At 37.3% G+C, this 25,951-nt stretch overlaps 6 protein-coding genes across 7 annotated transcripts in view; 4 read left to right on the forward strand and 2 right to left on the reverse strand.

Annotated features, from left to right (window-relative positions):
* Window positions 1-3,804, forward strand: part of LOC108571840 (protein purity of essence) — a 22,345-nt gene extending 18,541 nt beyond the window's left edge. Inside the window, 6 exon segments of the mRNA XM_017933981.1 lie at window position 1; window positions 4-2,274; window positions 2,344-2,798; window positions 2,878-3,202; window positions 3,354-3,513; window positions 3,740-3,804. The exon segment at window position 1 is cut by the window's left edge and continues 2,142 nt beyond it. Of these exon segments, the coding sequence (XP_017789470.1) occupies window position 1; window positions 4-2,274; window positions 2,344-2,798; window positions 2,878-3,202; window positions 3,354-3,513; window positions 3,740-3,804 (3,277 nt within the window).
* Window positions 3,805-5,094: 1,290 nt separating this feature from the next.
* LOC108571786 (protein will die slowly) lies at window positions 5,095-7,331 on the reverse strand. 2 transcript variants are annotated; one of them, XM_017933923.1, is made up of 9 exons: window positions 7,157-7,331; window positions 6,939-7,075; window positions 6,714-6,810; window positions 6,450-6,613; window positions 6,176-6,265; window positions 5,796-5,935; window positions 5,468-5,699; window positions 5,264-5,351; window positions 5,095-5,195 (listed from the first exon to the last, which is right to left on the reverse strand). In XM_017933923.1, the coding sequence occupies exons 2-9, from the start codon at window positions 7,029-7,031 to the stop codon at window positions 5,095-5,097; spliced, it is 1,005 nt and encodes a 334-aa protein (XP_017789412.1). In that variant the 5' UTR covers window positions 7,032-7,075; window positions 7,157-7,331. The 2 variants fall into 2 exon arrangements, with proteins under 2 accessions (XP_017789412.1, XP_017789411.1); XM_017933922.1 differs by having other exon boundaries at window positions 6,939-7,330.
* Window positions 7,332-8,838: 1,507 nt separating this feature from the next.
* On the forward strand, window positions 8,839-9,829 carry LOC108571832 (DNA repair protein XRCC2). The gene has a single exon (XM_017933973.1). It carries the CDS (start codon window positions 9,002-9,004, stop codon window positions 9,827-9,829), a length of 828 nt encoding a protein of 275 aa, XP_017789462.1. The 5' UTR covers window positions 8,839-9,001.
* A 25-nt stretch (window positions 9,830-9,854) lies between these two features.
* Window positions 9,855-12,791, reverse strand: LOC108571876 (sec1 family domain-containing protein 2-like). The gene is made up of 10 exons (XM_017934035.1): window positions 12,347-12,791; window positions 12,026-12,271; window positions 11,758-11,937; window positions 11,505-11,690; window positions 11,140-11,397; window positions 10,911-11,039; window positions 10,614-10,845; window positions 10,407-10,515; window positions 10,160-10,309; window positions 9,855-10,071 (listed from the first exon to the last, which is right to left on the reverse strand). Exons 1-10 carry the CDS (start codon window positions 12,545-12,547, stop codon window positions 9,867-9,869), a joined length of 1,896 nt encoding a protein of 631 aa, XP_017789524.1. The 5' UTR covers window positions 12,548-12,791; the 3' UTR covers window positions 9,855-9,866.
* Window positions 12,792-13,472: 681 nt separating this feature from the next.
* LOC108571875 (GTPase-activating protein and VPS9 domain-containing protein 1) lies at window positions 13,473-20,494 on the forward strand. Its single transcript, XM_017934034.1, has 16 exons — window positions 13,473-13,544; window positions 13,647-13,840; window positions 13,965-15,315; window positions 15,593-15,786; window positions 15,884-16,046; window positions 16,264-16,437; window positions 16,502-16,663; window positions 16,741-17,008; window positions 17,139-17,236; window positions 17,324-17,778; window positions 17,926-18,445; window positions 18,567-18,799; window positions 18,881-19,137; window positions 19,222-19,433; window positions 19,549-19,934; window positions 20,073-20,494. Exons 2-16 carry the CDS (start codon window positions 13,709-13,711, stop codon window positions 20,202-20,204), a joined length of 4,737 nt encoding a protein of 1,578 aa, XP_017789523.1. The 5' UTR covers window positions 13,473-13,544; window positions 13,647-13,708; the 3' UTR covers window positions 20,205-20,494.
* Window positions 20,495-24,195: 3,701 nt separating this feature from the next.
* On the forward strand, window positions 24,196-25,728 carry LOC108571804 (probable 18S rRNA (guanine-N(7))-methyltransferase). The gene is made up of 6 exons (XM_017933945.1): window positions 24,196-24,258; window positions 24,330-24,592; window positions 24,653-24,690; window positions 24,797-24,975; window positions 25,057-25,483; window positions 25,584-25,728. Exons 2-6 carry the CDS (start codon window positions 24,554-24,556, stop codon window positions 25,726-25,728), a joined length of 828 nt encoding a protein of 275 aa, XP_017789434.1. The 5' UTR covers window positions 24,196-24,258; window positions 24,330-24,553.
* The last annotated feature ends 223 nt before the right edge of the window (window positions 25,729-25,951 follow it).

Here is a 25,951-nt window from a genome sequence, read left to right on the forward strand (position 1 = left end):
GGGAAAAAGGAGGAAAGTCGAGCGCTTTACTTGATGGAGAAATACGGTCACAGATGGCACAACCGATGTGCCCGACAACAAGGCGTTCAACCGTTGAAACTGGCTGATGACGCTTGGCTCAAGGAGGTGTTGTTCAATCCGAGTTCACGGCTAGCACGACAAGTCGCTTGCAATATGATCGAGAGTCTGTGCCAAGGGACGGAACGGAAGAAGGAGGTGTTGGTGTTGCTCACCTGTTACTTGGAGGAATTGCGCACGGCCGGGGAAAGTAGCACAGAGTTCCTCACATTGTACCAAAGCTTGATCAAACAACCGCCGTGGAAACAGTTTTTGGCGGTACGAGGCGTGATGACTTTACTCGCCGATTTGTTGACCAGGGAGATAGAGGAGTTGCATCGGCTCGAAGAGACTACTTTGACCAGTGATTTGGCGCAAGGTTATTCCCTGAAGATGCTCACCGAACTGATGGCGACCTTCCTCGAACAGGAGAGCATCAAACAACAATACAAAGGTCGTCTGGTAGGCGCGGTCTTGAATGGTTATCTTTCCCTGAGGAGATTGGTCGTACAGCGAACAAGACTGATCGACGACACGCAGGAAAAGCTGCTCGAGCTTCTTGAGGAAATGACCACCGGCACCGAGGAGGAGACGAAAGCTTTCATGGCAATCTGCGTGGAGACGGTGCAAAAGTACAGCGTGGAAGATGTATGTACCCCGGTGTTTATCTTCGAGAGGCTCTGCTCGATCATTTACCCGGAGGAGAACGACGTCGGTGAATTTTTCCTCACCCTTGAGAAGGATTCGCAGCAAGAAGATTTTCTTCAGGGTAGAATGTTGGGCAATCCGTACAGCAGCTTAGAGTCTGGCTTGGGACCGCTGATGAGAGACGTGAAGAATAAGATTTGTCAGGATTGCGAGCTGGTCGCGTTGCTTGAGGACGACAATGGAATGGAACTTTTGGTCAATAACAAAATCATCAGTCTTGATTTGCCCGTGAAAGAGGTATATAAGAAAGTCTGGGTACTAGAAGGTGGAGAATGCGACGCTATGCGAGTGGTGTACCGAATGCGGGGATTACTCGGGGATGCCACCGAAGAGTTCGTCGAAAGCTTGAATGTGAACAGCGAGCAAGAGGTGAATAACGAGGAGGTGTACAAGATGGCGAACGTTTTGGCGGATTGCGGTGGCCTTGAGGTGATGTTGAACAGGTTAGCGGCTATACAAGACGTGAATCGAGCTCGACCGTTGCTTCAAGTGCTTCTCAAACTGTTCCGACTCTCGGTGAAAGTGAAGAAGAACCAAGAAGTTTTGAGTAAATTGGGCGCGGTCACCGTCTTTCTCGATGTTTTGCAACGTTGTCTCGCAACCGAATCGGAGAATTCCCAGGCGAAAATTACCGGACAACTGTTGGACATCATGGAAACGATCTTGACCCATGCTTCCTTGTCCACGCTCGAAGCTTTTTCGCGTACCTCTAGCGGCCCAGAGCACATAAAGGCCCTTCTTTCTTGCGCCCAATCGACCGCGGTCAGACAGAGCAACGTGTTGCCACACCTCGCGCGTGTACTCGCCGCCCTTACCTACGGCAATCGCGGCAAAATGGCACTGCTCTGCGATTATTTTAAACCCGTGTTAAACTTTTACGAGTTCGATCATGAACATACGCCGGAGGATGAGCAAAAGCTCGAGCTGTTCTGCATTCTCACTCAGGCCATCGAACGCAACGCCATCGGGAACACCCTGAAAGACTACATTATAAACATGGGAATCGTAAAGGACGCTTTCGAGTATATAACTGTACGCGCCCCGTGCGTCAAGCCTACGCTATTGCGAACCGACAGCGACGAACTGAAAGACTTCATTTCTAAACCAGCGCTCAAGTATATTCTGCGATTCCTTACCGGCCTAGCAACCGATCATGAACCAACGCAACTAGCAGTCTCGCAATTCACCATCAGTATAATACACAGATTGGAACAGGTCTCCTCTGACGAACACGTCGGCTCCTTGGCGGAGAACCTCTTGGAAGCGTTGTGCACGAACAAACGCGTAGCTGAATTGATCGAGAAAGCCCGACAGCATACGCGTAGCGAGAAGAAACGTTTAGCAATGGCGATGCGAGAGAGACAGTTGGGCGCGTTAGGTATGCAAACGAACGACAAGGGTCAAGTGATGGCCAGTGGTACGATTCTTCAGCAAATGGAAGATCTGGGTGACGAAACAGGATTGGTCTGTGTCATCTGCCGCGAAGGATACAAATTCAAGCCAAGCATGGTGGGTAACAACTTTTTTATGCCTTATATATCATCGTACATCGGTTATTTCCTTTTTCTTCTTTCGTAGGTTTTAGGCATCTACACCTTTTCGAAACGTTGCAACGTTGAAGAATTCGAAACGAAACAAAGGAAAACAGTAGGATACACGACCGTTACACATTTCAACGTTGTCCACGTCGACTGCCATATGTCAGCGGTTAGATTGGCACGCGCCAGGGATGAATGGGAGAGTGCAGCGTTGCAAAATGCGAATACCAAGTGCAACGGACTTCTGCCGTTGTGGGGCCCCCAAGTTTTGGAATCCGCTTTTGCTAGCTGTTTGGCAAGGCATAACACCTATCTGCAAGAGTGTACCAGCCATCGCGACATATCTTACCCGTCGACCGTTCATGACTTAAAATTACTGCTACTGCGATTTGCCCAAGAGAAGAGTTTTCATGAAGACAGCGGTGGAGGCGGACCTCAATCCAATATGCATTTGGTTCCTTATTTGATTCACACGGCTCTTTACGTTATCAACACGTACGTAGAATGCAACCTTTTCATCGCCTTGCCTTTACACCTGTACGTTTACTAACTATGTTATTATTCATTTTCGCAGCACACGGGCTGCCACTCGAGCAGAAAAAACGTTAATCGGATATTTAGAAACACCACCAGGTTCAAATTGGCTCGAGAGTTGTTACGAAGCGGAAGGACCTTTCTATCAGTGCATCATGTCACTCTTACTTCATACACCAGCTCGCTGGAAAGCATACAGAATCGCACATCTGAACAGATTAATTGTTCTGGCCCATCAACGCTACCTTTCGCCAACGCGTTCGACGAAAACCATCGGCGACGCTACGGACAAGCATTACACGATATATAAAACCGCCTTGATCTTCTTCGGACTAGTCGACTGTATTTATGCCAATTTCTTCAAGGTACGACACCTCCCACTCGAACCCGCGCTCTATTTGCTTATTCTTTTAATAACCCACCCCTTGTTAACAACGTTCTTTTCTTCTTCTTCTTCTTCTTCTTCTTCTTCTTCTTCTTCTTCTTCTTCTTCTTCTTCTTCTCTTTTCATCGCAGAAAGTTAACGTACTGTCCGATGATCAATGGCCTTCAGTTTTGGCTGAATATATTAGACATAACGATGAGGCCATGTTAAAAGCTTCGGAACGTGTGCTTGCTACTTACCGTGACGAACTATTACCCTGTACATCTTTCGAAGAATTTTGCGATGTTGTTGGTAAGTTTGGAAAAGTGTACCTGTATAAACAATGGTATGTAGTTTCATTCAGAAGAAGGAGAGTGCGAAAATGTGAGTGTGAGTGTAGTATGGCCCTCTCGGAACGAATCAACTTTTATATATTAAAGATTATCGAGATGTTTGTTTCCGATGCGCATCATATATCGTATCGCATCATAAACATTCAAATAAATTCTTAAATTTCAGATTTTTATATTTGTTTTAGGCTTATTGGAGGAAATAACAAATCCTACATCGTACGTAAGTGACATTCTGCGAAGAATTGGTTAAACAGAATACAAAAAATACGCTGTTGAAAGGAAATTCGCTCTTTTACATAAATATAAGGATTTTCCCCAAATTCCATCTTTTATTTTCTTTGCTTATGCCTATTTATTTATATATCTATACATATAGATATCTATCTATCTATGTATATAGATGGATGGATGCATACATAGATAGAGATAGATAGATAGATAGACAGATAAATAGATAGATAGATAGATAGATAGATAGATAGATAGATAGATAGATAGATAGATAGATAGATACATTACTGTCATTTGTCTTATTAAAACTTTTAATAAGTTATAACAAAGCTCCTCTGCTAAATTACCAATTACCTCTATCATTAATAGGTGAAAGTAATTAATTCTAATACACTCGCTCTCTGTAAATTGCGAGTTACTCGTTGCTTTCAATAGGAACAAAAATCCATTCAGTGTATCGCGTGTTGTTACTCGATTCTATGATTGTACGTTTAAAAAAAAAAAAAAGTAAAGTGCTTTAATAAAATACGAAATAACGTATTATAGTTACTCCTTCAGTCCGATAGCGGTTACTGTACCTTTTGATTAATCGATTACACCCTAATTCGTAATTAAAAAGATACAAATTACACTACGTCTAATTACAGGTAGGAAAATTTTGTGTATGTGGTGTGTATATATATTCTCTTTTTTATTACTTTCTTTACATATAAACTTATTTACGTGTTACAAAAACTTATTTTATCCGTTTCCTCCCATTTCTTTAACTAATCTCTCTTTATTCTTTCGTATATTTGAAGACGTTATACGCACGCAATGTCGATGCACCCATCCGATATCACATGAACCGCTTAATTGTAAACAATTACGAAAATAAATCGAACGGCCACAGAAAACAAATATCTCGAAACTTTTAAAGACAAGCAGTTCACTTGAAAGCTTATCATTTTAGGGACGTGTCAATTTCTTTCGTTTCTCGTTACTTCTCAAATCGATCACCACGAATTCGATGCATAATAGAGTTTCAATTCATTCAGCTACGAAGGAAATCTCTATAAATTGATACTGTATTATTAAAGCACACATTTTTTCGTGTACACCAAAAATATAATATATTGATCCTAGCTGTACAAAAACAAAATTCTACCCTTTTTTCTATCGCTATGAACGCGAATTACCCATCAAAATGACCAGTAGTTTCATCACGATCGAAAATTAGGAAAAGATGAAAGACGAGCGTAGGACGTTTCTAAAAGATACAAACGTATTTTGTAGGATTTTTAATGAAATCATCGATAACATGTCCATTCTACGTGTCACTTTTCCACAATTTGATAGTTTTATCGTTTTCAAGTGCAGCTGAAGCTATAATGTTATCCGTCGGATGACACGTCGTGCACAGTACAACATCTACGAATCGATAGAAAAATTAATCGGTACGCCATATGTTAACGCTAACTATCATTTATCTACTATACCTGTGTGACCTTGCAGTTTTTGAACAATTTCCTTGGTCTGCAAATTCCATATATATACCATATTGTCTTCGGAACCCGAAACAATCCACTGATCAACGGTAAAATATAATTGAACAGTATCAATTTCATTCAATTTATCGGTAACATAGATCGAACAAGCATACGTGTTCTATGCAGAAACACACAACAAGCAACCTTTCTTACCTTTCCTCCGGTAACCGAAAAATTTGCAAAGATACAATATTTTTCGTTTTTATGCCCTGTATAAGTTTTTAAACATTTTCCCTTACTATAGTCCCAAAGCTTTAACGTATTGTCTAACGTTGCTGCTAAAATGTATTTTCCATTTGGTGAAAACTTTACGAAAGATACAGGAGGATTATCGTCGTCTATTAAAGTCTTCAAGCACTGGCCAGATGCTGTATCCCAAATTCGACTGTATAACGGTACATTTCGTAGTATAATTCCGACTTATTTCTTCATCTTTTAACGTGCAGACAATTCGTATATTAAATATAATGTGCATATTTACCATAATCCGTCGTAACTGCTGGACACAATTAATGATCCGTCTCTGTTAAAGTGAACAGCACTTACAGGATCCGAATGAGCGGGTAACGTTTTTAGGCATTTTCCAGTTCTAACATCCCATATTCGAACACTTTCGTCGAACTGATTAATGTTCATTCGATTAATATTGTTCACGCCCACGCCGCCTCTTTGTGTGTGCAAACTTCTTTTTACATAAACGCATAAGTTATTTTTTATAATATTCAACAACATTATAGAAACATTTGTTTTATAGCATATTATATTATATTATTATTCAATGAACTTATGTGCACTAATAACTCAGGAGTTTGCACACCATTCTTCTACAAAATCACAAATGTACCATATGGAAATACTTACAGAACCAGAAACTATTAGATTTGACTGTGGATTAAAATTACAACAAAAAACATAGTTGCTGTGACCTTTCAAAGTTTTTAAACATTTTCCCTGAAAACGGAACACAAAAAAAAACCAGGATTCTTCATGTTGTTTCATTATTTACACTGGATATACCATACTTTGCCTTTAAAATGCTAAAATGCACAATGTATTTTAGCATTTTAAAATGCTTCATATGAATTTACATTCAATTCTGAACATTTTGTCAATATACTTTCAAATATAAACTTACGGAGCTTAATTCCCATATTTTTAAAGTTTTATCATCCGAAGCAGATACTAATAATCTACTATCACTGGACCATGCAACATCCGAAATACCTAATTTATGACCTGATATTGTTTTTTCAAATTTTCCATCATAGGATCCCCATATTTTGATTAATTTATCTGCAGCTATGAACAAAAAGATCAATTACATTCATTTGAATTTATAAGTTAAAAATATTGAATCTTATTGCTCAAATTGATGTTGAATTAAAATATTTCTATTTACAAGAACTCGCAAGCCATTCTCCATTAGGACTAAATTTTACAGAAGAAACTGCTTTCGTGTGACCTGCCAATGTGTATTTCAGAGTGTAATTCGGTTTCTGGAAAAATAAAAAAGAAATAGGAGCGATGATTCTAAGAGGATCATTTTTAAAGAAAATCAAACGAGAAATTAATAAAAATAATATCGAAGAACGAAAAGGAACGAAACGATATTGACTTTACTTACCAATGTTGAGCTACTTTTAGTTCCAGTGGCAGGAGCAGTTGTAGTGTTGTTGACAGACGTTTGATGCCCTGGTGATGGTCCAAGTGGCACCATTTTTAAACGAATTTGGGCAAATGTATCAGCTTGTAAAATGAAAACTAAAGCGCGCATACAAAGAAAAGTTACGATAAATTACACGGAAAAACATTAACAATGTTTACCGCACTTGCCATTCAAACCTCAAATAAAAGTCCGGAAAGAGAGAACGTTTTCTCCTTAAGACAATTTCTCTCAAATTCCTTTATTTAAAATAATTATGACGAACTGCATCTTGGATTCGTAATATATCCACCAATTAGCGATATCTCTTTACATTTTCTTCAAATCACTAAACGCACATGTGATCATCGAGCAGTCGTGTTGACTATCGCTACCTACCGAGCGTTGAATCAAAAAATCATCTATCGTTCGTGAAACTTCCGAACACCAATTTCTTTTCTATTCCCCGATCTTGCTCTTCTCCATCAATTTTCGTATTTATCTCTTTTCATTTGTATATAAACCTTACTAATAAGGCATTTTTACTATCCGTGGGAAATGCTTTTTAACATTCACTGGCACCCACATAAGCACGTACATGACAAAGGAGAAAAACAATAAAATCGCTACCTTCGTGACACACAATGTTCTGTAACGAGTCAACGAATCTCAAGCATGAAATAAAGCCCTAAGGACTGTATGCGATACAGGTCTTAAGTCTCGATTGTTCATTCTATTCCTCTATTTATGCAGTTTTGCTTGTATTAATGAATCTGGATTTTACATCTGGAGTTAACAACAATATATGTAACTAGTTGCACGATGTGTAATATAAACAAAAACAAAATGAAATATTGCAACGAAGTACCAAGTTGCATACACTTTTGTATACATATAGTGTATATGTATGTAACAATTTGTCACACGTATGTGTAATCTTAAAATAATTATATGTGCGACTAATAAATTAAGCGAAACATCAACAGAAAAACTGTTGAAAACTAATGTTTAAGTGTCTAAGCTTTCGAATATAGCTCAAAAGATTACAAAATTTTAGCAGAAATTCGGGAATTTTCAGTTTCTATATTAGTAGCACCTCTTCACTTATAGATATATGTAAGTAGGCATAGATATAGATATAGGCATTGGGTGTATCCGAAACGATTAGGAAAAAGGTACAAACATAATTCAGTGCGTTGTAGATAGAGGTGGAGAAATATCGATAGTTATCGATAGTTTGATACCCAATTATCGATAATTATCGATTACTTACTATAATCATCGAAAATACTTACATTTGATTATGATTTTGTGCGTTTTTTAAGAAATTTTAAAGAAAGATGAGAATCGTGATTTTTTTTAAATTTAGCTTGGAAAATAAATGTTATTTCTTGCATATGTAAAAGAAATTTATAAATTCGAAATATTTACAGCATATAGTTTAAAAAAAGAGTCACTGATTTTTATTTAAAACAAACAAGCATGTTAACAGTTTTTGCTTTAATTCTTAATTTTCTACCCGATATTATGTAATACTTTGTGATCCTTATTATCTAAAATATAAATTCAGATTAACAAACTATACACAATCACTAGACAAAAGTATGGAAACTATCGATAGTCATAAAGAAAAACATCGATTGTTTTCGATAGCGGAAACTATCAATATGTCATCGATATTTCTCCATCTCTAGTGCGTGTTGTTTCATTTTTCATTTTATTCGTAATGCTTGAACACTGTGATTTTTTTTAATTAAATCATATTATTTAAAATATTACAGTAGCTGTGATATATGTTTCATCGCGCGTCATTATTTCTAGTTTATCATTTACCAATTTTAATTGCATAAATATTTCGTATTCGAACGTATGCATGCGTGCGCGCGCGTGTGTGTGTGCGTGCGTGAGATCGGACAGCAGCTGATTTATTAGGGACGAAACGTATAATAGAGCAAAAACTCAATGGTAACGTAACGATAAAGTAAAAACGGTTAAAATAGAAAAGGAAAAGGGGTTAAATGATAAAATAAAGAGAAAGAACAGCTATGCGATCACAAATAGAATCTGGTGCGGAATTGCTCGCAAGGCTGAGTAGTAAACCAAGTCTGTTCGGCCTCGAAAATACCTTATTTCCCGAAGGTCCTCAAAACTCGGACGTCATAGAAATCGGCGGAGAGCAATCAACGGGAAAGACCCTTCTTCTGTCTCAAATGCTCGCAAAATGCATTCTTCCAGATTATTATGGAACCATCCAAATTGAAGGCTGCAATGCTTCGGCCATTTTCATAAATACAGATCATCATTTTCAAATTTCAAAATTAGTTGAATTGATGAGCGATGTCATAGATGTTACTGGTATCGTATCGTTCGCATCAAACGATAAAGCGACTGAAATAAATTCTAATAAAACGGCTATTATTCAAAATTCTTTGCGTAACTTGCGCATTCTCGATTGTTACGACAATGAACAATTTTCTCTAACACTGCGCATGCTGGACGATATGTTTCTTGACAATGCTAAAATCGCTCTTTTAGCCATTGACAGTATAACAGCGTATTATTGGCAAGATCGTGAAGATAATATCAGCACAATTGATAATTACATAAGGAAATTATTGAAACTTATCAGAACGCACACAACCCGATTCAACGTTGTAACAATATACACGAAACTATACGAAAATATGCACGATAAAGGGAAAAAGTCTACGAATCAGTTTCTGAATAACATTGATTATAAAATACAGTTGTGCAGGATGCACGATTCGCAACATCTTGCGTGTAAGCTAGAAACAATACAGACTATTAGAAAAATATATTATTCCATTTCATTGAATGGTATAAAATGGGAAATTGAGGAAGGCAAGGGATGAATTTTATTATACCTATAGGCTTCTCTAAAGACAGTGATTAACAGAAAAATATTTTATCCACGATATCTAATGGATTTAACAGTCTGGAGCCTGCTAACATTATACATGTTTTCTCGCTATTGTGCACAGATACTACTTCTTGAACTACCTTTGCCTCTTCCGCGGTAATACCTCCAACGATGTATATTAAAATGTAGGGATTGTCATGAGGATACCGTTTTGTTTTACCTCTCAAAATTAAACTGAAATGCAAGAAAGATTCACAGAGTCTTTACACGTAACGCCACACGTTAGTAATTCGGTTGTATAAATTGTTAAGAAAATATTTACTTAAAACCAGCTGAAATGAGCGAAGATGATTTTTTATGAAGATCCCGCAGTTCTCGGGCTTCACCTGCGCAACATATATCCTTTGTTATTTGTTCTAAAATACCAATGCATCGGATCGGATCTTGAGAGCTCGGTTTCAGCATACAATATCTGCGATATTAATTGTTACGTTGATTATTGATAAAATTGACATTCGAATATGAAAAAGTTCTGCTAATAATGTTTAGAGAAAAAAATGGAAATTCACTTGTAATCTTGTAGTATTGAACGTTGTTCCGCGACTAATCGTAGAGTATCGATGACACGCGATGCAATCCTATAGGAAGTTTCTCGCGCCACAGCGACATCGTTCACTCCTAACGGAAAAATAACTCACAAGTGTTATTTTAGGATATTCTAGAATAGGAAGTAAATTAAAGTAAATTAAATTAGGAAGTAATTAAACGGCACTTACCTAATAGTAATAAAGTACGCTGATAAGCCGATTTCGTACTAGTTAATGGATTTCTTTTTAAAATTTGAAAGTCTTCGAAAATTGCATCCGCAATTGACTCTTCCAATTGGTGTTCTTGCTGTGTGGAAAATCGAATTTGTGTTCCCGCAAGAGCGTAAACATGTGTTAGTAATGCTAATAAATTTTCAATGTCAAGTCCTTTGTGAATTCGCGTTCGTATAATATTACTTAGCTAAAAAATTGATTTATCCTTAGTGGACGAGATTATAAACGGGTGTAAGAGGGAATGAATATTACCTGTATGAGTATACTCGATGATTCTCGACTGACGGAAAGATTTTGCAAAACTAATTTCTCTAAACTAGTCAGTAACTCCAGCTGGCCGACTTTTTGTGACGTTGATGCTTCAATTATTGCTAGAATACACTGCATTTCAAAATCGGTATAATTAAAAAGTTGCAGAGAGAAATGTTCCCGGCTATATACATACGTGTAGAGAAACGGAAATGAAAAAGTCGAAAATCACCTCAAGTTTTCCTTTATGAATCATCGTAAAATCAATACTATCTGTAGTTATCATTTTATTAAGAACTATCTCTAAACTATGACCAGAAATTCTCGTTGGCGTTCTTAACTTTGGACTATCTTTCGTTAAGGGGATGTCGTTTAAAAATTGATTGGCAACGCTTAATAACTTTTTTTCTTTTTGTGATATAAAGAGATCCATCATAGCTGTTTCTATACTTGCTAAACATCCTGGTATTTCGCAAGCTTGTAAAACTTCCTTGAAACCATAAAAAAAAAAACCTCGAAGAAAAACTAACAAATATCTAAATAAATTAATAAAAATAGTTACGTTTATTTTACGATACATGGATAATCTATATTTACCGTTATTGGTCCAAACACAGGTGACATATCAATGGCTATATCATTATCGTGATGCGACAAACGAGAAAATGTTCGTAAAATTTTTGTGAGGAAAGATTCCGTATTGTTACTAGTAGGTGTACAAAGATCCAATGTTCTGTCGATCAAAATAAGAGAAACCCCTATTTCTGAAGTTTCTGATAAATGCTATAAAAAGCAATAACGAGTAACTGACTTTTTATTTCTTTATTACCTTACCCTTTTTACCACTTACATTTCTATGGTCAATGCTAGTTATAAATGAATATGCCAGAAGATTCAATTTGGTAGATGTATCGTTTGAAATGTTTGCATCCAAAGGTGGCATGAGATCACCAAAAGGAGGTGTTACAAACAGACCCTTATTCAAAAGGGCAAGAAAAATTGGCATATATATAATATTGACAGTAGGTTCCTATAGAAACAAGCTTATCTTAATTATAATTGAAATAATTTATAATAAATTTGAAAAGTAAATAAAAATAAAGGAATAATTAGCAAACTTGAGAAAGGTTTTCAGATGTCATCCAAGCCTTGATGTCGCTCTTTAATTTATTATAATTTAATTTCTCTTTGATTCCTCCGAATGTTCCTAAATGATTGGTAGTGCAACAAGGAGCACCACAATAAACTATACAGCTTTCGAATACATTCTTGGCCAGAATCATTTTTATTGTTCTTTGGTAAAATGCTGGATTGCCAGATGTTGAAATTACAACAGCTTTCTTGGTACCTTTGACTTGAACGTACTATTGATAAAAAAGATTTTACGTGCATTATTTTAAGCTTTTACAAATATATATTTATGAATTATGCATACATACTTGAAAATGATACATGCCAAACTCATAAACTGCAACTGCTCCAGCATTTTTCAATGCTAAGTACCCTTCACCGGCAGTGTACCAATGCAAGCACTCAATAGCGCAATGATCTATGTAAACAACTGCGTCGCATACGTTTGTAAAAATACTTGTCCAACATTCAGAAATGAACTTCTTAATTTCAACAATAATGTCTGTCATTTTTCTTTTTGGGTTTCTTTTAAAATTAAGAATCACTGTTGCGGCTTCTCATTATCAGTAACCTGTTCAATAATACACGAATAAATTTTCTTCCGAATGTTGTTCTTGAGGCAGTACAAATAATAACAAAATTTGGCAATTAATCACAGAAGCTTAGTCAGAAGTAACTAAAGGTTGATCGATCGCTTAAACATTGTATCGTGTACAAGTTGTATAAATTATTTTCCAAAGGAACTTTGTTCGACGCGACAAGCGTATGTCCACGCATACTCTTTCTATACATACGTAACACTTGACACACGTATGTGCATATATTTTAAACTTTACTAGAAAGAACTGTATCATTTGGTATCTTCTTTTCACGAATACGTGACATTTGAATATGAAATTTGAATTAGAAAGGAAAGCATTCAAAAAGAAGTAATTTCTCCTTGAAGTAAGTTAAAAATTTGTATTTTTATTTCCCTTTGAGTTGTTAACCAACCTGAAATAAAACAGCAGATACACATATGTATTTTCAACCGAGAGCGATATTATTGGAATGTATGGAAATTTTAAGCTTAATTTTAAATAAAAACATTTTGGTTTTCGGCAAACGATTCAATTCTTGATTCAGGTTGCAAACCGCTGTCGAGTAATCGAACAGTCGTATTAAGATATTATTTTCGATTTAAAGTACAAGTGCAGCCATTTGTCGAAGAAAATTCTAACCTGAAATGGAAAATAATTGTGCGTCGGTGCGAATATTGTTTCAAGATAAAAAGGATAATGATAAAGAACGGTGATTTTGTAAGCAATAACGCGTAACTACCGGTTTGAACAATATCTTGGTCGAACTAAGAAGGTTATCGTACATTTAAAGAAAAAAATAGGATATTGGTAGAAGTGATTAGTTAAAGTATTTTTTTTCGTATTTTTCAACAATTGCACTATTCTTCACAAAACTTTCTGTTAAATAAGAAGATAAAAAGCATTTATCTGGTTGGTCAAGATATAGGTATGGTTATTACATTAAATCAAGTATTGCACACAATGCTATAATGCAACAACTAATAAGCATATTTAAGAAGATGTGTTAAATATCGTTAAACATTAATAGGATCTACAGAGAGAGCTAAAAGTGATTTCACGGTACTGGTTGTTCCCTTGGTATGCTTAGTAATGTCGTCTGCAAACAGTATAGAATCCTTGGGAACGTTGCAATGGGATATAATCGAACTAGCCAACCATTTGCGTCAAGAACGCTTATTTGTCAGTTCAGAGCAACAGAATTTGCAGATACTTAATGAAAAGGTACGTAAAGTAAGATTAATTCACGTAGAAAGAAAGAAAATAATCAAGAAAGAAACAATAATAAGAATATGGAAGGAGGAGGAATGAGAGAAAAGCAAGAAAGAATAGATTGAATTTTGTTCAGGTGCTGTACGCGTCGTCGAATTTGGCTCAACAAGCATGGATTACGGCGCAGCAAAGAGTTAATCTTAATCAATTGATAATGTCTAAACCATACTGTACACCAGCATCTTGCTGTCAGAGAGCAAATACATTGGAAAATTCACATTTCATTGATGTGTACAAGTATTTACGTTATCAGGCATGTTTATCGTACGGGGAATTCTTAAGCGCTCTTAGAAAATTTCCAAAGCTGCTTGCACTGTGTTTGGTAAAGGGGGACAAATTATTGCCAGACTTGGTGCAAAGTATTGTTCAGTCACTAGCAGCGGGTTTATATGGTAGTTGTTTGCTACCTGAAGATAAAATGTTGGTTCTGCAGTTATTGAAACATCTGATGCTGCTGCAGATTGTACCATCGGATAATCCACGAAGATTACTCCGACACGGAACGTGTGCTTTTTCTAGGTTTTACTCAGTTTTTCACGAGAGTCTATTTTCGGCCAAGTTCTTCTTGACCGCCGCTTTACATAATCCTATTGTACAGTTATTAATGGAGGATGAGATGTTTCTTGACATCGACCCAGACAAGGCACCCGTAAGGTTTCCTGCGTCGGAAAGATTGAAGAAATTTGGCAAGGAAGGTAGCCCCGAGTACGAAGCAAAATTGCAACGTTACAGGCTCTGGACGATTAATTCTTTATTTCATATTACGCAACGATTTATAGTCAGTATACGGGAAAATATGCATTGTTTTCCCAGTAGCGTATGCTGGTTGGTTAGACAGATGGCGGGACTTTTGGGGAAAAATGGGAACGTTGATTCCAAAGAGGTGCACGCGATGTGCACCGATTTGGTTTTCACGTATTTTATATGTCCTGCGATAGTGAACCCGGAGCCGTATGGTATTACCGACGCACCTATCAGCTACGTTGCCAGATTCAATCTGATGCAAGTTGGACAAATTTTGCAAATGCTTTCCCTAATGAAATACCAAACTGTTGACGGAAAAACGTTCGATCTTTATAAGAAATTCGACAAGGATTCTGTCTCTTCTATAATAGACGCGATGGTAGACTGTGCAACAGAGGAACTTGAGGAAGAGCCTAATATCATCGAGAATAATAAACTTGGAGGGCTTTCCCGATCTGCTGCATTGTTCACAGAAACAGAATTGAACACATTGATTACATTTCTGCAAACAATAGCTGCTGAAACAACGATAGAGAACGGCTCGCGATCTGCCGCGTTCGACTCGAAGCAGTTAATCGATATGCTCTCCCAGTTGCCATCCGGTTCCATAACCGCAAATAAATTGGGTAATAATGTTTCGCTGGAAAGCAGCAATAATAAGAAGGGAAGTCTGCTGGGAAAAGGTAATTAGTTGTTCAAGCAACAGTTTTATTCTCTTCGTTTCTCGATGGCTTAATGATGCTGTTGTGTTGTCGTCGTCGTCGTCGTCGTCGTCATCGTCATTGTTGTCATCTTTTGCCTTTCTAACTTGATCAGTACAAAACTTTTATTACGTTCAGTTGAAACGATGCTTTGATTTCGCTTATACCTCTATTGTATTATACATATATGCGGTTTTCGAGCATTAAACAACTGCACAAATATGAAGAACAAGTAAGAAAAATTAGCTTTGTTTTCTAGGAAAAGGTCGAGGAGTACGGGTGTCGTCGTCGTCGTCGTCGTATTCGTCTAATACGACTAACGATGGAGCAGATGAACTGAACGGAACTTCCACCCCTGAAGAAGAGTCCGTCGATAAAAATCCTCAAGATGTTCTTGTTATTCCATTTGGACCAAACACCGGAGAATTCGTAGGACTTTTAAGTGAACAGAAAGTACGTTCTCGTATAGTTTCAAGCTATGTTCAACTAAACCGAACATTTCCTTTTCTCCCAAAGTTCCCATTTTTTCTTCGTTTCTTTGTTTCTATAGGTTTTGTGCACGGAACTTGATCAATCGAATATGGAAAACGGACCAGTTACTCTGAATCTTGCGGATGATATATCTAATGTGCACGATAGGCGGGAAAGTTGTAGTGTTGAACGTATAGAAACGCAAGAGAAAAAAACGCGGTTTTCGTTGTCCCACGATGAAGGTATTAAAATATTGAACATTACTCAAATTGATTTTGACTTGGAATTGACTATTTACACTTATCTTCATTCTCGAGATTAATTATATACAGCGAATAGGAAATAGAACACTTTGCTATCTTTACAATTAGTGGCATTATACAGAGTAATGATACATCATGGTAATTACTTGTACCTTGGAAAAAAAAGAGATAAGTATTGACGTTTGAATGTCGTTAGTTTTATTCGAAGGTTTCATCGGAAATACTTCGGATAATTTAGAAGCTGTATCAGAAGCTGCTTCGAACCACAGCGTTGCTTCATCGCTGGAATTAGAAACGGAAGATCAAAACGATAATCTCTCAGACATGGTATCTGCGAGTGTATCGGGACGAGGAACGCCCAATATATCAGGTTTGCATTAATAAAGTTGCCTCGAGTAGAAGAAGATTTGATAATTTGATACAATCTGCAAAAGGTCGCGACACCCCATCGTCTCAGATCACTGAAGGAGACGAAGGACGAGCAGCGGGCGAAACGCGACAATTAGATTTACCTCCATCAAATATACCGACGAAACAGAGTCGATCCGAGATAGACGATAAGTTTTGCAAATTTGAAATTAAGAAAATGATCGAAGGTATGTTACGGATATTTAATCAGTATTCTGAAATAAGAAAGTGTATTACTCTAGCCTTTTTCTATATGGATTTTCAGGTGATGAAACTGTTTCGATGGTATCCGATACCTGGTCGACGGATGTCCTGGCCTCGGATAGCGAAATAGTGGAGCAGCAAGAAAAAATATCGTATCCACCTTCGTCCGAGCGAACCCCACCAGTTTTAGCAACAACGTCAGAATCAGTTCCGCAAGCCGTGTTAGACGTCAGCGAAACTGCATCTGAAGCTTGGAGCACCGATGTATTAGCTAGCGATTCTGAAAGATTAACGGAAGTCGATACTGACGATACCGCCAGCGTTGCGAGGTAAAAATAAAAATGAAAAGAAAAGGAAAGAAAAACTTAAAATATGTATAAAATGTAGGATTAGGTGGTGGAGGAGGAGGAGAGGAAGGAGGAAGAGGAGGAGTTGCATTATTTATTGTCATGTTTTTAGATCGGACGATACTGCAAGATCGGAAATCGAAGTTGAAGCTCGTAGCGAAGGCGACACTACCGAAAAGACCCTAACACCGGCGATTTCCCGTAAGAACAGCTAAACGATCTTATACGTATCTTGTTCATTCAATCCAACTACGTGAAACCGTACACGTATTTATTTGACATGTCGTTCGTTTTTAGAAAATGTTGTACCGACCGAATGTGTCTCAACGGCGGCGAACCTTCAATCGATGGTATCGGTGGTGAGCCGTGAGAATACACGATTTTCTAGAACCGGTTCATTCTCTCTTTCACCGACAGCATCTCCCACGGCATCCTCTTCGAATGTAATTGTACAGAGTGTAATCAGATGCGATTATCAAAGAAGCATGACTGAATATATCGACAAAAATGCCAACAACATTGCTGGAGATGCGATAGATTACGATAAATCGTTGTGCGAAGATAGACTGGTCCATCTGATAGACAAACTTCACATCGAAAATGGAAAGGGTCAGATGGAGCGGCAAATTTGTTCAACTCACAATCATATCGGCGTAGCAGCCGTTGCGCCAGCTTTGTTATTAGCTAATCATATCTCGCCGCCTACTTTGTTGAACATAGAAAAGTCACGTAACAGCAACGCGAAAACAGAGGTTTGTTCCCTCGTTTAAATAGAAAAAGATAACGATGAAGCTGACACGACCACGATCATTGTTGTTGTTACTGCTTTGACGCATAAACGTTAAATACAAGTAAATAATCGCAGTATAATTAATGTTTAAAGGGTGTAATTTCTTTAGTCGCAGGAATTGGAAAGTAGCGTCGGTTCGGTCGAAGAAAATGTAAACGAAAGTGGTCAGGACATTGGCGTTGTTGGATTAAGTACCGGCAGTTTGGCATCAAGCAGTAGCTCTGGCTCCGAGTCACGTATGAAGAACACGAGGTCAGAGTTACCACTGTCGGGTCCGGGAACACTGGTGGTGAATGAAACTTGCGATGCGATCGATATCTCGACGAATGACTCTCCGAAACCGAACGTGTCCAGCGGAGCTATACCGAAAAGTATAAGCTTCGATATGACTGCGGAGCGTGGGGATAAGGAATTGTTGGACGACGATCAGAAGAATAAAAGAAGCTTCTTTGGGAAGTTGAAAATGTCCCTGAGAAATCGACGGGGTAAAGTGATTCATCGTGGTTCGGACGACATTGCCGGCAGATGTTACGATCGTGAAACGATCGGAGATGGTATCGACGTAGGACGGCACAGATTACGTAGAATAATGTCAGAAGACGTGTCATCGTCCGGTAATGGGACCGGTGGTAAATATTCCTTTCTTTAACACCCACCCCTTGTTTCTTTTCTATATCCCCCGATAATCGAATTCAATAATTAGTAGCTACAAAACGGTGGAAAGTACGAGGAAATTTGATATCTTTTCAGATAGTACGGACGATATTTTAGCTAAATACAGGAGGAAACCGAGCGCAGCGAGCGATACCGCGTCCATAGAGAGCAATCAGTCTCGTACGAAAGATCCAACCGAAGACGAGAGACTTTTTATGGACACGAATAACGTTGAGCTCCTGCATGCGTTTGCCGATGCGAAGAGGAAGTTACGAATGGTACTTAGTACTGCTGATCTCCAGCATAATCCTTGGAGCGCTACGTCCGAGGTAACGTTTTTTCTGCGAGAAAATGCATGCCGCTGCAATATACCATATGTATTATAATGCAGTACATGCGATTTGTTACAGCGGAATTGTTGGTCACAAAAAGAAAACGAATTAGTCGCCTTCCTGCAATTACAGTTGGCAGAAGCCATCAATTTGCAAGACAGAGCATTAATAGCGCATCTTCACGAAACGCTGCGTTGCGTTCGATTATTTAACGACGACGGGTGTAGAAAATTGTTCAGATCATTGCGCGAAGATTATCAAAAACGGTCACCATACATCGCCTACTTAATTAGATGTCGACAAGGACTGCTTTCTACCTTAGCACACTTGGACAGGTACGATATCTCACCACCGATACTCGCTTCCTAAAACAACTATAAACAACTACAATTTTTCTATCGATGACAATTTTCGAATAGATTGTGCGTTAGAGTAAAATGCGACCGCGATGCCGTTAATAATCATCTCGTATCTGTATGCGTGAGAGTTTTCTTAGAGAAAAGAGAATCGCTTCTTTTACGTTTTTGCGATGAATTCAAAAAGTTAACATTGGCTGATGAGAAGCAAGATCTTGTCGATAGCTTCCTGAGTAAAGTTCACGCAAAAATGGACAATGATCCAATTTGGCAATGTGAGTAACAATTTTGCTGAATACGTTACATTATACATATTATTACGATGCAATCCTCGTAATTATTCTGCACATATTATTGGTTCTATGATGTGTCACGTATCGTACGGTTTAGGTGCCAGTGAAAATCAACTGAATTTGGCGAGAATCGTAGTGGAAAGGATCGTGATGGCGCGTGTTTATCATAATGCGCTCTATCCGAACGGGGACGGTGACGTTTACAGGGACCAATTACTTTACGATCACATAAAAAAATTGGCCAAAGTAGTGACGCCGAATCATAAAGACCTAAGAATTCCTAAGATATATCATTACGAGTGCCCCTGGCCGTGGGCTCAGGCAGAATTGGCTGTGATATCAGCTTATAAAACTCCTAGGGACAAGCTACAATGCGTCTTTCGGTGTGCTACTACCATTATGAACCTACTTTCAATGGCAACCGAGAGAGGAGTACCTGCAGCCGATGATCTGATACCTGTATTAGTCTACGTTATCATTAAAGCAAGTCTTGTTCCATCTCGTTCTTTCCGCTCTTTATCAATATTTCGTCTCGATTCATAATTACATTGTTCTTATTGATAGTAGTAGCTGAAATTTAATAATCATTTTACGTTCTTTCTTCTTTTTTTTTTTTTTCAGACTAATCCGCCCTCCTTGCTCTCAACCATACAGTACGTGGATAGTTTTTATGGAAATCGATTAGGGGGAGAAGAACAATATTGGTGGACACAATTTTGTTCTGCGATTGAATTTATAAAGACTATGGATTAAGCCGTTTCCAGTATCAAGATACTGTTGGAACTGTAGAAATAGTGTATCATAATTTACATTGTCGCTGTCGTTATTATAATTTCTCAATAATTCTCATTATCACTATCGCATTATTACACTCATAATAATTATCATCCTTCTTATTATTTCCGTTACCGTCATCGCTCTTATCACCCTCATTGTGACTAACATTGATATTACAATTATCGATGCTTTTACCGCAACTACTTTCTGTTATTTCCATTTAACTTGCTCTTGCTATTATGCTTATTCTCCCCAATTATTGCTACCACAACTTTCACTACAACTACTACTACTAGTATCATTTTCATTGCTGCGTTAACATATGTAATTTTAATTATTAGTTAATATTATTCCTATCATTATTGTTATCATCATCATTATCATTACCACTACTCTACTACGACTATTTTCATCGTCGTCGTCATCCTCATCATTATTATTATCATTATTATTATTATTATTGTTATTATTGCCGGCATTGATACTATTGTCGCTGTCGCTATCGCTACTTCCGTACTATCGATAGTACCACGTTCATTATTGGTATTACTTCTGTTACTATTTTTTAATTTTGCTGCCTTATATTACAAAATTATTAACAATGATTTCTAGGCATCGAAATGCCTTTGATTAATTCTTTGAAACATCATAAATATTCTCGGAGTATTAATAAAAATTGCGTTGTTCGATTATTTATTAAAAAGGACATGTACTCTCTATGAAGTATCGCGAAAGTATGATTGCTCTTTAATGTAAACTAAACGAACAAATTGCTTTTGCATAAAAATTTTAATTTTGGTAGGTAATACACAACTCTGTGTAGCAAAGGCATCTATGTATTGTATTTTCTGTAATTCGCTAATCGGTTGAATCCCAATACAACGTTAAGCACTGGATACCGCACATTACTTGCAAGCTACGCTGAGTGATATGCTTTAACAGTGAGTGATCTTGTCATGCAGTAGTCACAGCGATACGCGATATGAACCGAGGAAAAATCCTCGAACAGTTTTGCAATGTGTTAAAATTCAATTACAAATCAGAATTAAACATTGCTGCTTACAAATAACAGTAGATAGAAATTGGATCTATGTAATGGGCCATAGTCTAATTATTCTAAACAATTCTTTGTGACGGCTAAACATTAATTTTTCTTACTCTTTTTCAAACCTCCCCCCTCCATTCCACTCCTTGACAATTTCTTTTAAATGTCATACAGTACATTTGTAAATTAAACGTGTTTTCCGGTTTATTACAATAACGCAATATTAACGCTGTATACTGTATATGTAATCTTATTTAATCTTTTTCAAAAAATCGAATAAACATATAATCACAGACGACGTACAGGATAGATCTAGTGGGACTTTTTGTACGGGACTTTGGTGCCGAGAAGACCCTTACCATTTTCGTGTCGATCCCAACGTTACCGATTTAACGTAGAATAAGATTACAATATTAGCAGTGGTTTTGGAAGTGAACGGAACTGTGAAACTGCAAATAAGAAATTAACGTAACTGTGTCTATATCAGAAGATGATTCATCACATGCGCGTGTTCTACTGTTGTTTAAAGATCGTGAACAGTTCTGCCCATGCAATCCCGTATATGTATATTTAATCATGCTCGCTACGAAAGATAACTTGCAGAGGTATTTAGTAAAACAGAAACGAGTTAGACACAGCAAGAAATAGGTGTACGCAAAGATAGCACTACACAGACATGCGCTAGAAAGGAGTAGGGTACGACGAGGATAGAACCAGAGGCATAAGTTAGACAAGGAAAGTAATAGGTGTGGAGAAGGATAGCACTAGAATAATGAGTAAGACAAGGAGAGAAATAGTGATAGACAAGGACAGAAAATTTGAAAAGTTAAACTAACGCCATATCGCATCTGATGTCGCGAACTACGACTTTTTAATAGGAACACAGAATATAAACAGAGGTATTAGACAAGAAAAGCACTAGTGTGCGACAAGGATAGAGAGAAACGTTTCCTATTGGTCCGCGAGCCGTAATGGCCGCCTCCCAGACGCTACATAAAGTCGGCCAGGGAAAAATCATTAATAACTCAACAATTACGATGATTTTGTGAACTTTTAGAATTGAAGAATGAAGTGTGGACCTTTGTTAACTTTTACATATAGATTTTAATTTACTAGGCCCATTCGATAATTAGTTATTAACAATAACTACCACAGTGCGTGATGTCGGGAACAATACCGCCTGTCTTTACGGTTTTTCAATAATTTCATAAGTAGCTTTACAGTCTGTCCCACAAGAGCGTGTCGGCGATATTTCTGTAAATATTTATATATTTGTAAAAAACTTTATATGGGTCCAATCTACACCTAAGACACTAATACGCTCTTACTTAATAACGGGTCCAATCTCCTCCATTAGCAATTATAGCTTGGCACCGTCTCGGCATACTGTCGACTAATTTTTCGGTGTACGATACAGGCAGCGACCTCCATATCTTCCGAATGTGGTGTACGAGTGTTCTTATTTTTTTAATACGTCTTCCTCTCAGCTTGCACTTCATTATGGACAACACATTTTCTATAGGGTTTGCATCAGGGGACTGGGATGGCCAAGGTAGTACGGTGATGGCGTTTTGTGCTTTTCCCACGCCAGACCTATGTACTATGCCACTTGACACCATGTTCGTCTAAACGTCGTTTTAATGTCGTTATACCGACATTTATACCTTTTCTAGCCAAAAATGCTTGGCCTTTTCGCAGTGAAAGAGTCGGATTTTTCTCAAACAGTCGGAGAATCATTTTATTTTCTCGGATATCGCTGCTTTGCTTTAAACCTCGATTTGGAAGGTCATCGACATTTTTTGTCTCCTTGTATCGTTCTACCCACTTCTTGACAAACTGTGTCGACTTGTGCAGGTATTTAGCGGCACTCGTAAAACTCAATTTTGGCCCTTTTGGATGGCAACGTAAGAATACCGCCTCTAACCGTTTCGTGTACGCAGCACTCATCTCGGGAAGCTCCGTTCTTTTCAGTGTCGCAAACGAAACTGAAAGGTATTCAGTCAAGGCGTACTAGAGAAGTCTGTGTTTTTTTACATTATTCTTATCTCCCCCTCGTTAGATGTCAAGTTTCGAAGATATCGCCGACACGCTCTTGTGGGTGAGACTGTATATATATCTATATGCTTCTGAAAGGTAACTCCAATTTTTCATTCCTTTAACATCACTTATGCAAAAGGAAATGGACATGGTTTGTAAGGGAAAAATAAATAGACTGTAAATTGCTGTGAAACAATATTGGTATATTGTAACTCTTTATAAAATACGTTTTGTACACTTATCTTATAATACATATGATTTTTTACATCTCTCGACTTTACCGTCTTTGATGGTTGGATTGTATGTAATTCCAAACTCACGGGCATTTGTTTTTTTTTTTTTTTTTTACCTTGATGGAAATTTTGTGCCTGATACTATAGTAGAAGAGCTCTGATCTAAGGATATTAACAGACAACAAAAAAATTGTATCGTGTACACGATCGATATTTCAGAACGTTGGACACAAAAATACATTAAATGCTAGGTTTATCCTCTACGTCGTCTGTGTTGTGATATATGTATAAAGTAAATGATTAAAAAGCATAATGATCATCATTGAGATTCAAAAGAGAGAAATATTTAAAGATTAGCTATCAGTGACACAGTACATATGTATAGTGTGATTAATACAATTTGTCACATCATAAATTTTAAATTTAATAGTGTTTTCATGAAAAAAACAAATGAAATTTTTAACGAAACACCTTTTTCGATTATACACGTGCATTGAATAAAGATGCGTAAATGTAGTGATTTGAAATGTTACCTACATGCATTAAAAGGAACAATCGAATGGTATTTGAAATGAATCAACTTCTTTTATAAAGCAAGAAAATGATTATGCCATTGTTTTAAGATTTGTATATGAATTAGCAGAGTTTGAATACTGTATAAGTAAGTACAACTGCGATCGTATCCATGAGCAGTAGCGACAAGTGATGTGTGTAGGTAGGTTAGGTTAAGCGCGAAGTGAAATGGGTCGTTTTTTAAAATAACTATAAAAATTAATTCTATTGTAGTACATCGTTGAACTGCAATTTTAGAAGGAAATAATCGCGATACTTTCTGTAAAGTTAGTTTCACGATTTTGTTTTTGTATCGCTGACTCTAAAATGTCCAAACATGTGAATACTAATGAACACGTGTGTACGATCATGAAGTGATAGGTTAGAAAGTGTGATAGTTATGAAACAAATAATAACACCAAACAGGAAAGTACTCGACGAACGTGAAAAAGTATAAAATGTCGAGACGACCAGAACACTTAGCTCCGCCCGAAGTGGTAAGGGTTAATTTTTAAATTGATCGTATCGTCATCTTCATCTGCTTTTTCTTTTTGTAGTTTTACAATGAATCGGAAGCACGAAAATACACACAAAAGTAAGTTTTCTAATCCTAATACGTAATACGTGTTTAATAATTACATTTTTTTTTTATATTTTCATTGGTCTCTGAATAAACTTATTTTAAAATTATAATCCCACAGTTCACGAATGGTAGATATACAGGAGCAAATGTGTAGACGTGCCATAGAGCTTCTATTACTGCCAGAGGATAGAACTTTCTTGCTTTTGGACATTGGGTGTGGGTCTGGTTTAAGTGGCAATGTAATTGAAGAATATGGACATATATGGACAGGGGTCGATATATCTTGGGCAATGCTTGGCAAGTATATGCAAAATCTGTTACTTTTAATGATTTGTCTCTTGTTTGATTTTAATCATTTCCATTATATCTGTGTAACAGGTATAGCTTTAGAAAGGGAAGTGGATGGAGATTTGATTTTAGGAGATATGGGTCAAGGAATGCCCTTTAAAGCTGGAATCTTTGATGGAGCAATCAGTATTTCTGCATTACAATGGTTATGCAATGCTGATAAAAGCTCTCATAATCCATCGAAACGACTGTATAAATTCTTTTCCACATTGTTCTCATGTTTATCAAGATCTGCTAGAGCTGTGTTTCAATTTTATCCCGAAAATGGCGAACAAATTGAACTAGTCACAACACAAGCGACAAAGGCGGGTTTTTATGGCGGTGTAGTTGTAGACTTTCCCAACAGTACAAAAGCGAAAAAGTATTTCTTGGTTCTAATGACTGGTGGACCTACTGTTCTTCCGCAAGCTATAGGTGTAAATGACGCCGAAACGGTTATCTCTTACGCATCTAGAAGGTCCGGTTTTTCGTTGCGCTCTAGTTTACACTGATAAACTTGGTTCTGCTTTTAATGTTCTTGTAGAACCGATCGATCAATTTTCGTCTCTTATTTTCAGGGAACAAATGAGAAAGGTCAGAGGTAAGTCGCTCAAAAATAGTAGGAACTGGATTATTGAGAAAAAGGAGAGACGACGAAAACAGGGGAAAAAAGTGCGAGAAGATTCAAGATATACTGGAAGAAGAAGATGTGGTAAATTTTAAGAAGAATATGGTCCTCTTATTTTCAAATACTTTTAAGTTTATTTTACAAAAATAAGTATACCTTTATTAAACATATATCCACGAATTGTAATTTATGATTGAACAAAGTTATTTACTTATATCCTTCTAGCCCAGTGTTTTACGTTTCCACTGGTACAGGTGAAGGTAGGAGACTCGAGATTCTTTATTCAAATATTTCATTTATTGCATAAAGGCAAACTAG

Source organism: Habropoda laboriosa, unplaced genomic scaffold, assembly GCF_001263275.1.
Source record: "Habropoda laboriosa isolate 0110345459 unplaced genomic scaffold, ASM126327v1 scaffold99, whole genome shotgun sequence".
NCBI lineage: Eukaryota > Metazoa > Arthropoda > Insecta > Hymenoptera > Apidae > Habropoda > Habropoda laboriosa.

What these genes read in the sequence shown, in the direction of transcription:
- LOC108571832 (XM_017933973.1), top strand. Translation starts at nt 9,002, where the DNA reads ATGCGATCACAAATAGAATCTGGTGCGGAATTGCTCGCAAGGCTGAGT.
- LOC108571876 (XM_017934035.1), bottom strand. Translation starts at nt 12,547, where the DNA reads ATGACAGACATTATTGTTGAAATTAAGAAGTTCATTTCTGAATGTTGG. An exon ending in CTAGCATTGACCATAGAAAT is followed by an intron (nt 11,691 to 11,757) that starts GTAAGTGGTAAA and finishes TGCTTTTTATAG; the next exon opens with CATTTATCAGAAACTTCAGA. An exon ending in CTCATTTCAGCTGGTTTTAA is followed by an intron (nt 10,072 to 10,159) that starts GTAAATATTTTC and finishes CTTGCATTTCAG; the next exon opens with TTTAATTTTGAGAGGTAAAA.
- LOC108571804 (XM_017933945.1), top strand. Translation starts at nt 24,554, where the DNA reads ATGTCGAGACGACCAGAACACTTAGCTCCGCCCGAAGTG. An exon ending in ACTTAGCTCCGCCCGAAGTG is followed by an intron (nt 24,593 to 24,652) that starts GTAAGGGTTAAT and finishes TTCTTTTTGTAG; the next exon opens with TTTTACAATGAATCGGAAGC. An exon ending in TATATCTTGGGCAATGCTTG is followed by an intron (nt 24,976 to 25,056) that starts GCAAGTATATGC and finishes TCTGTGTAACAG; the next exon opens with GTATAGCTTTAGAAAGGGAA.
- LOC108571875 (XM_017934034.1), top strand. Translation starts at nt 13,709, where the DNA reads ATGTCGTCTGCAAACAGTATAGAATCCTTGGGAACGTTGCAATGGGAT. An exon ending in AGGAACGCCCAATATATCAG is followed by an intron (nt 16,438 to 16,501) that starts GTTTGCATTAAT and finishes AATCTGCAAAAG; the next exon opens with GTCGCGACACCCCATCGTCT. An exon ending in ACAGCAACGCGAAAACAGAG is followed by an intron (nt 17,779 to 17,925) that starts GTTTGTTCCCTC and finishes TAATTTCTTTAG; the next exon opens with TCGCAGGAATTGGAAAGTAG.
- LOC108571786 (XM_017933922.1), bottom strand. Translation starts at nt 7,088, where the DNA reads ATGCGCGCTTTAGTTTTCATTTTACAAGCTGATACATTTGCCCAAATT. An exon ending in AAATATGGGAATTAAGCTCC is followed by an intron (nt 6,266 to 6,449) that starts GTAAGTTTATAT and finishes TTCCGTTTTCAG; the next exon opens with GGAAAATGTTTAAAAACTTT. An exon ending in AGCAGTTACGACGGATTATG is followed by an intron (nt 5,700 to 5,795) that starts GTAAATATGCAC and finishes ACCGTTATACAG; the next exon opens with TCGAATTTGGGATACAGCAT.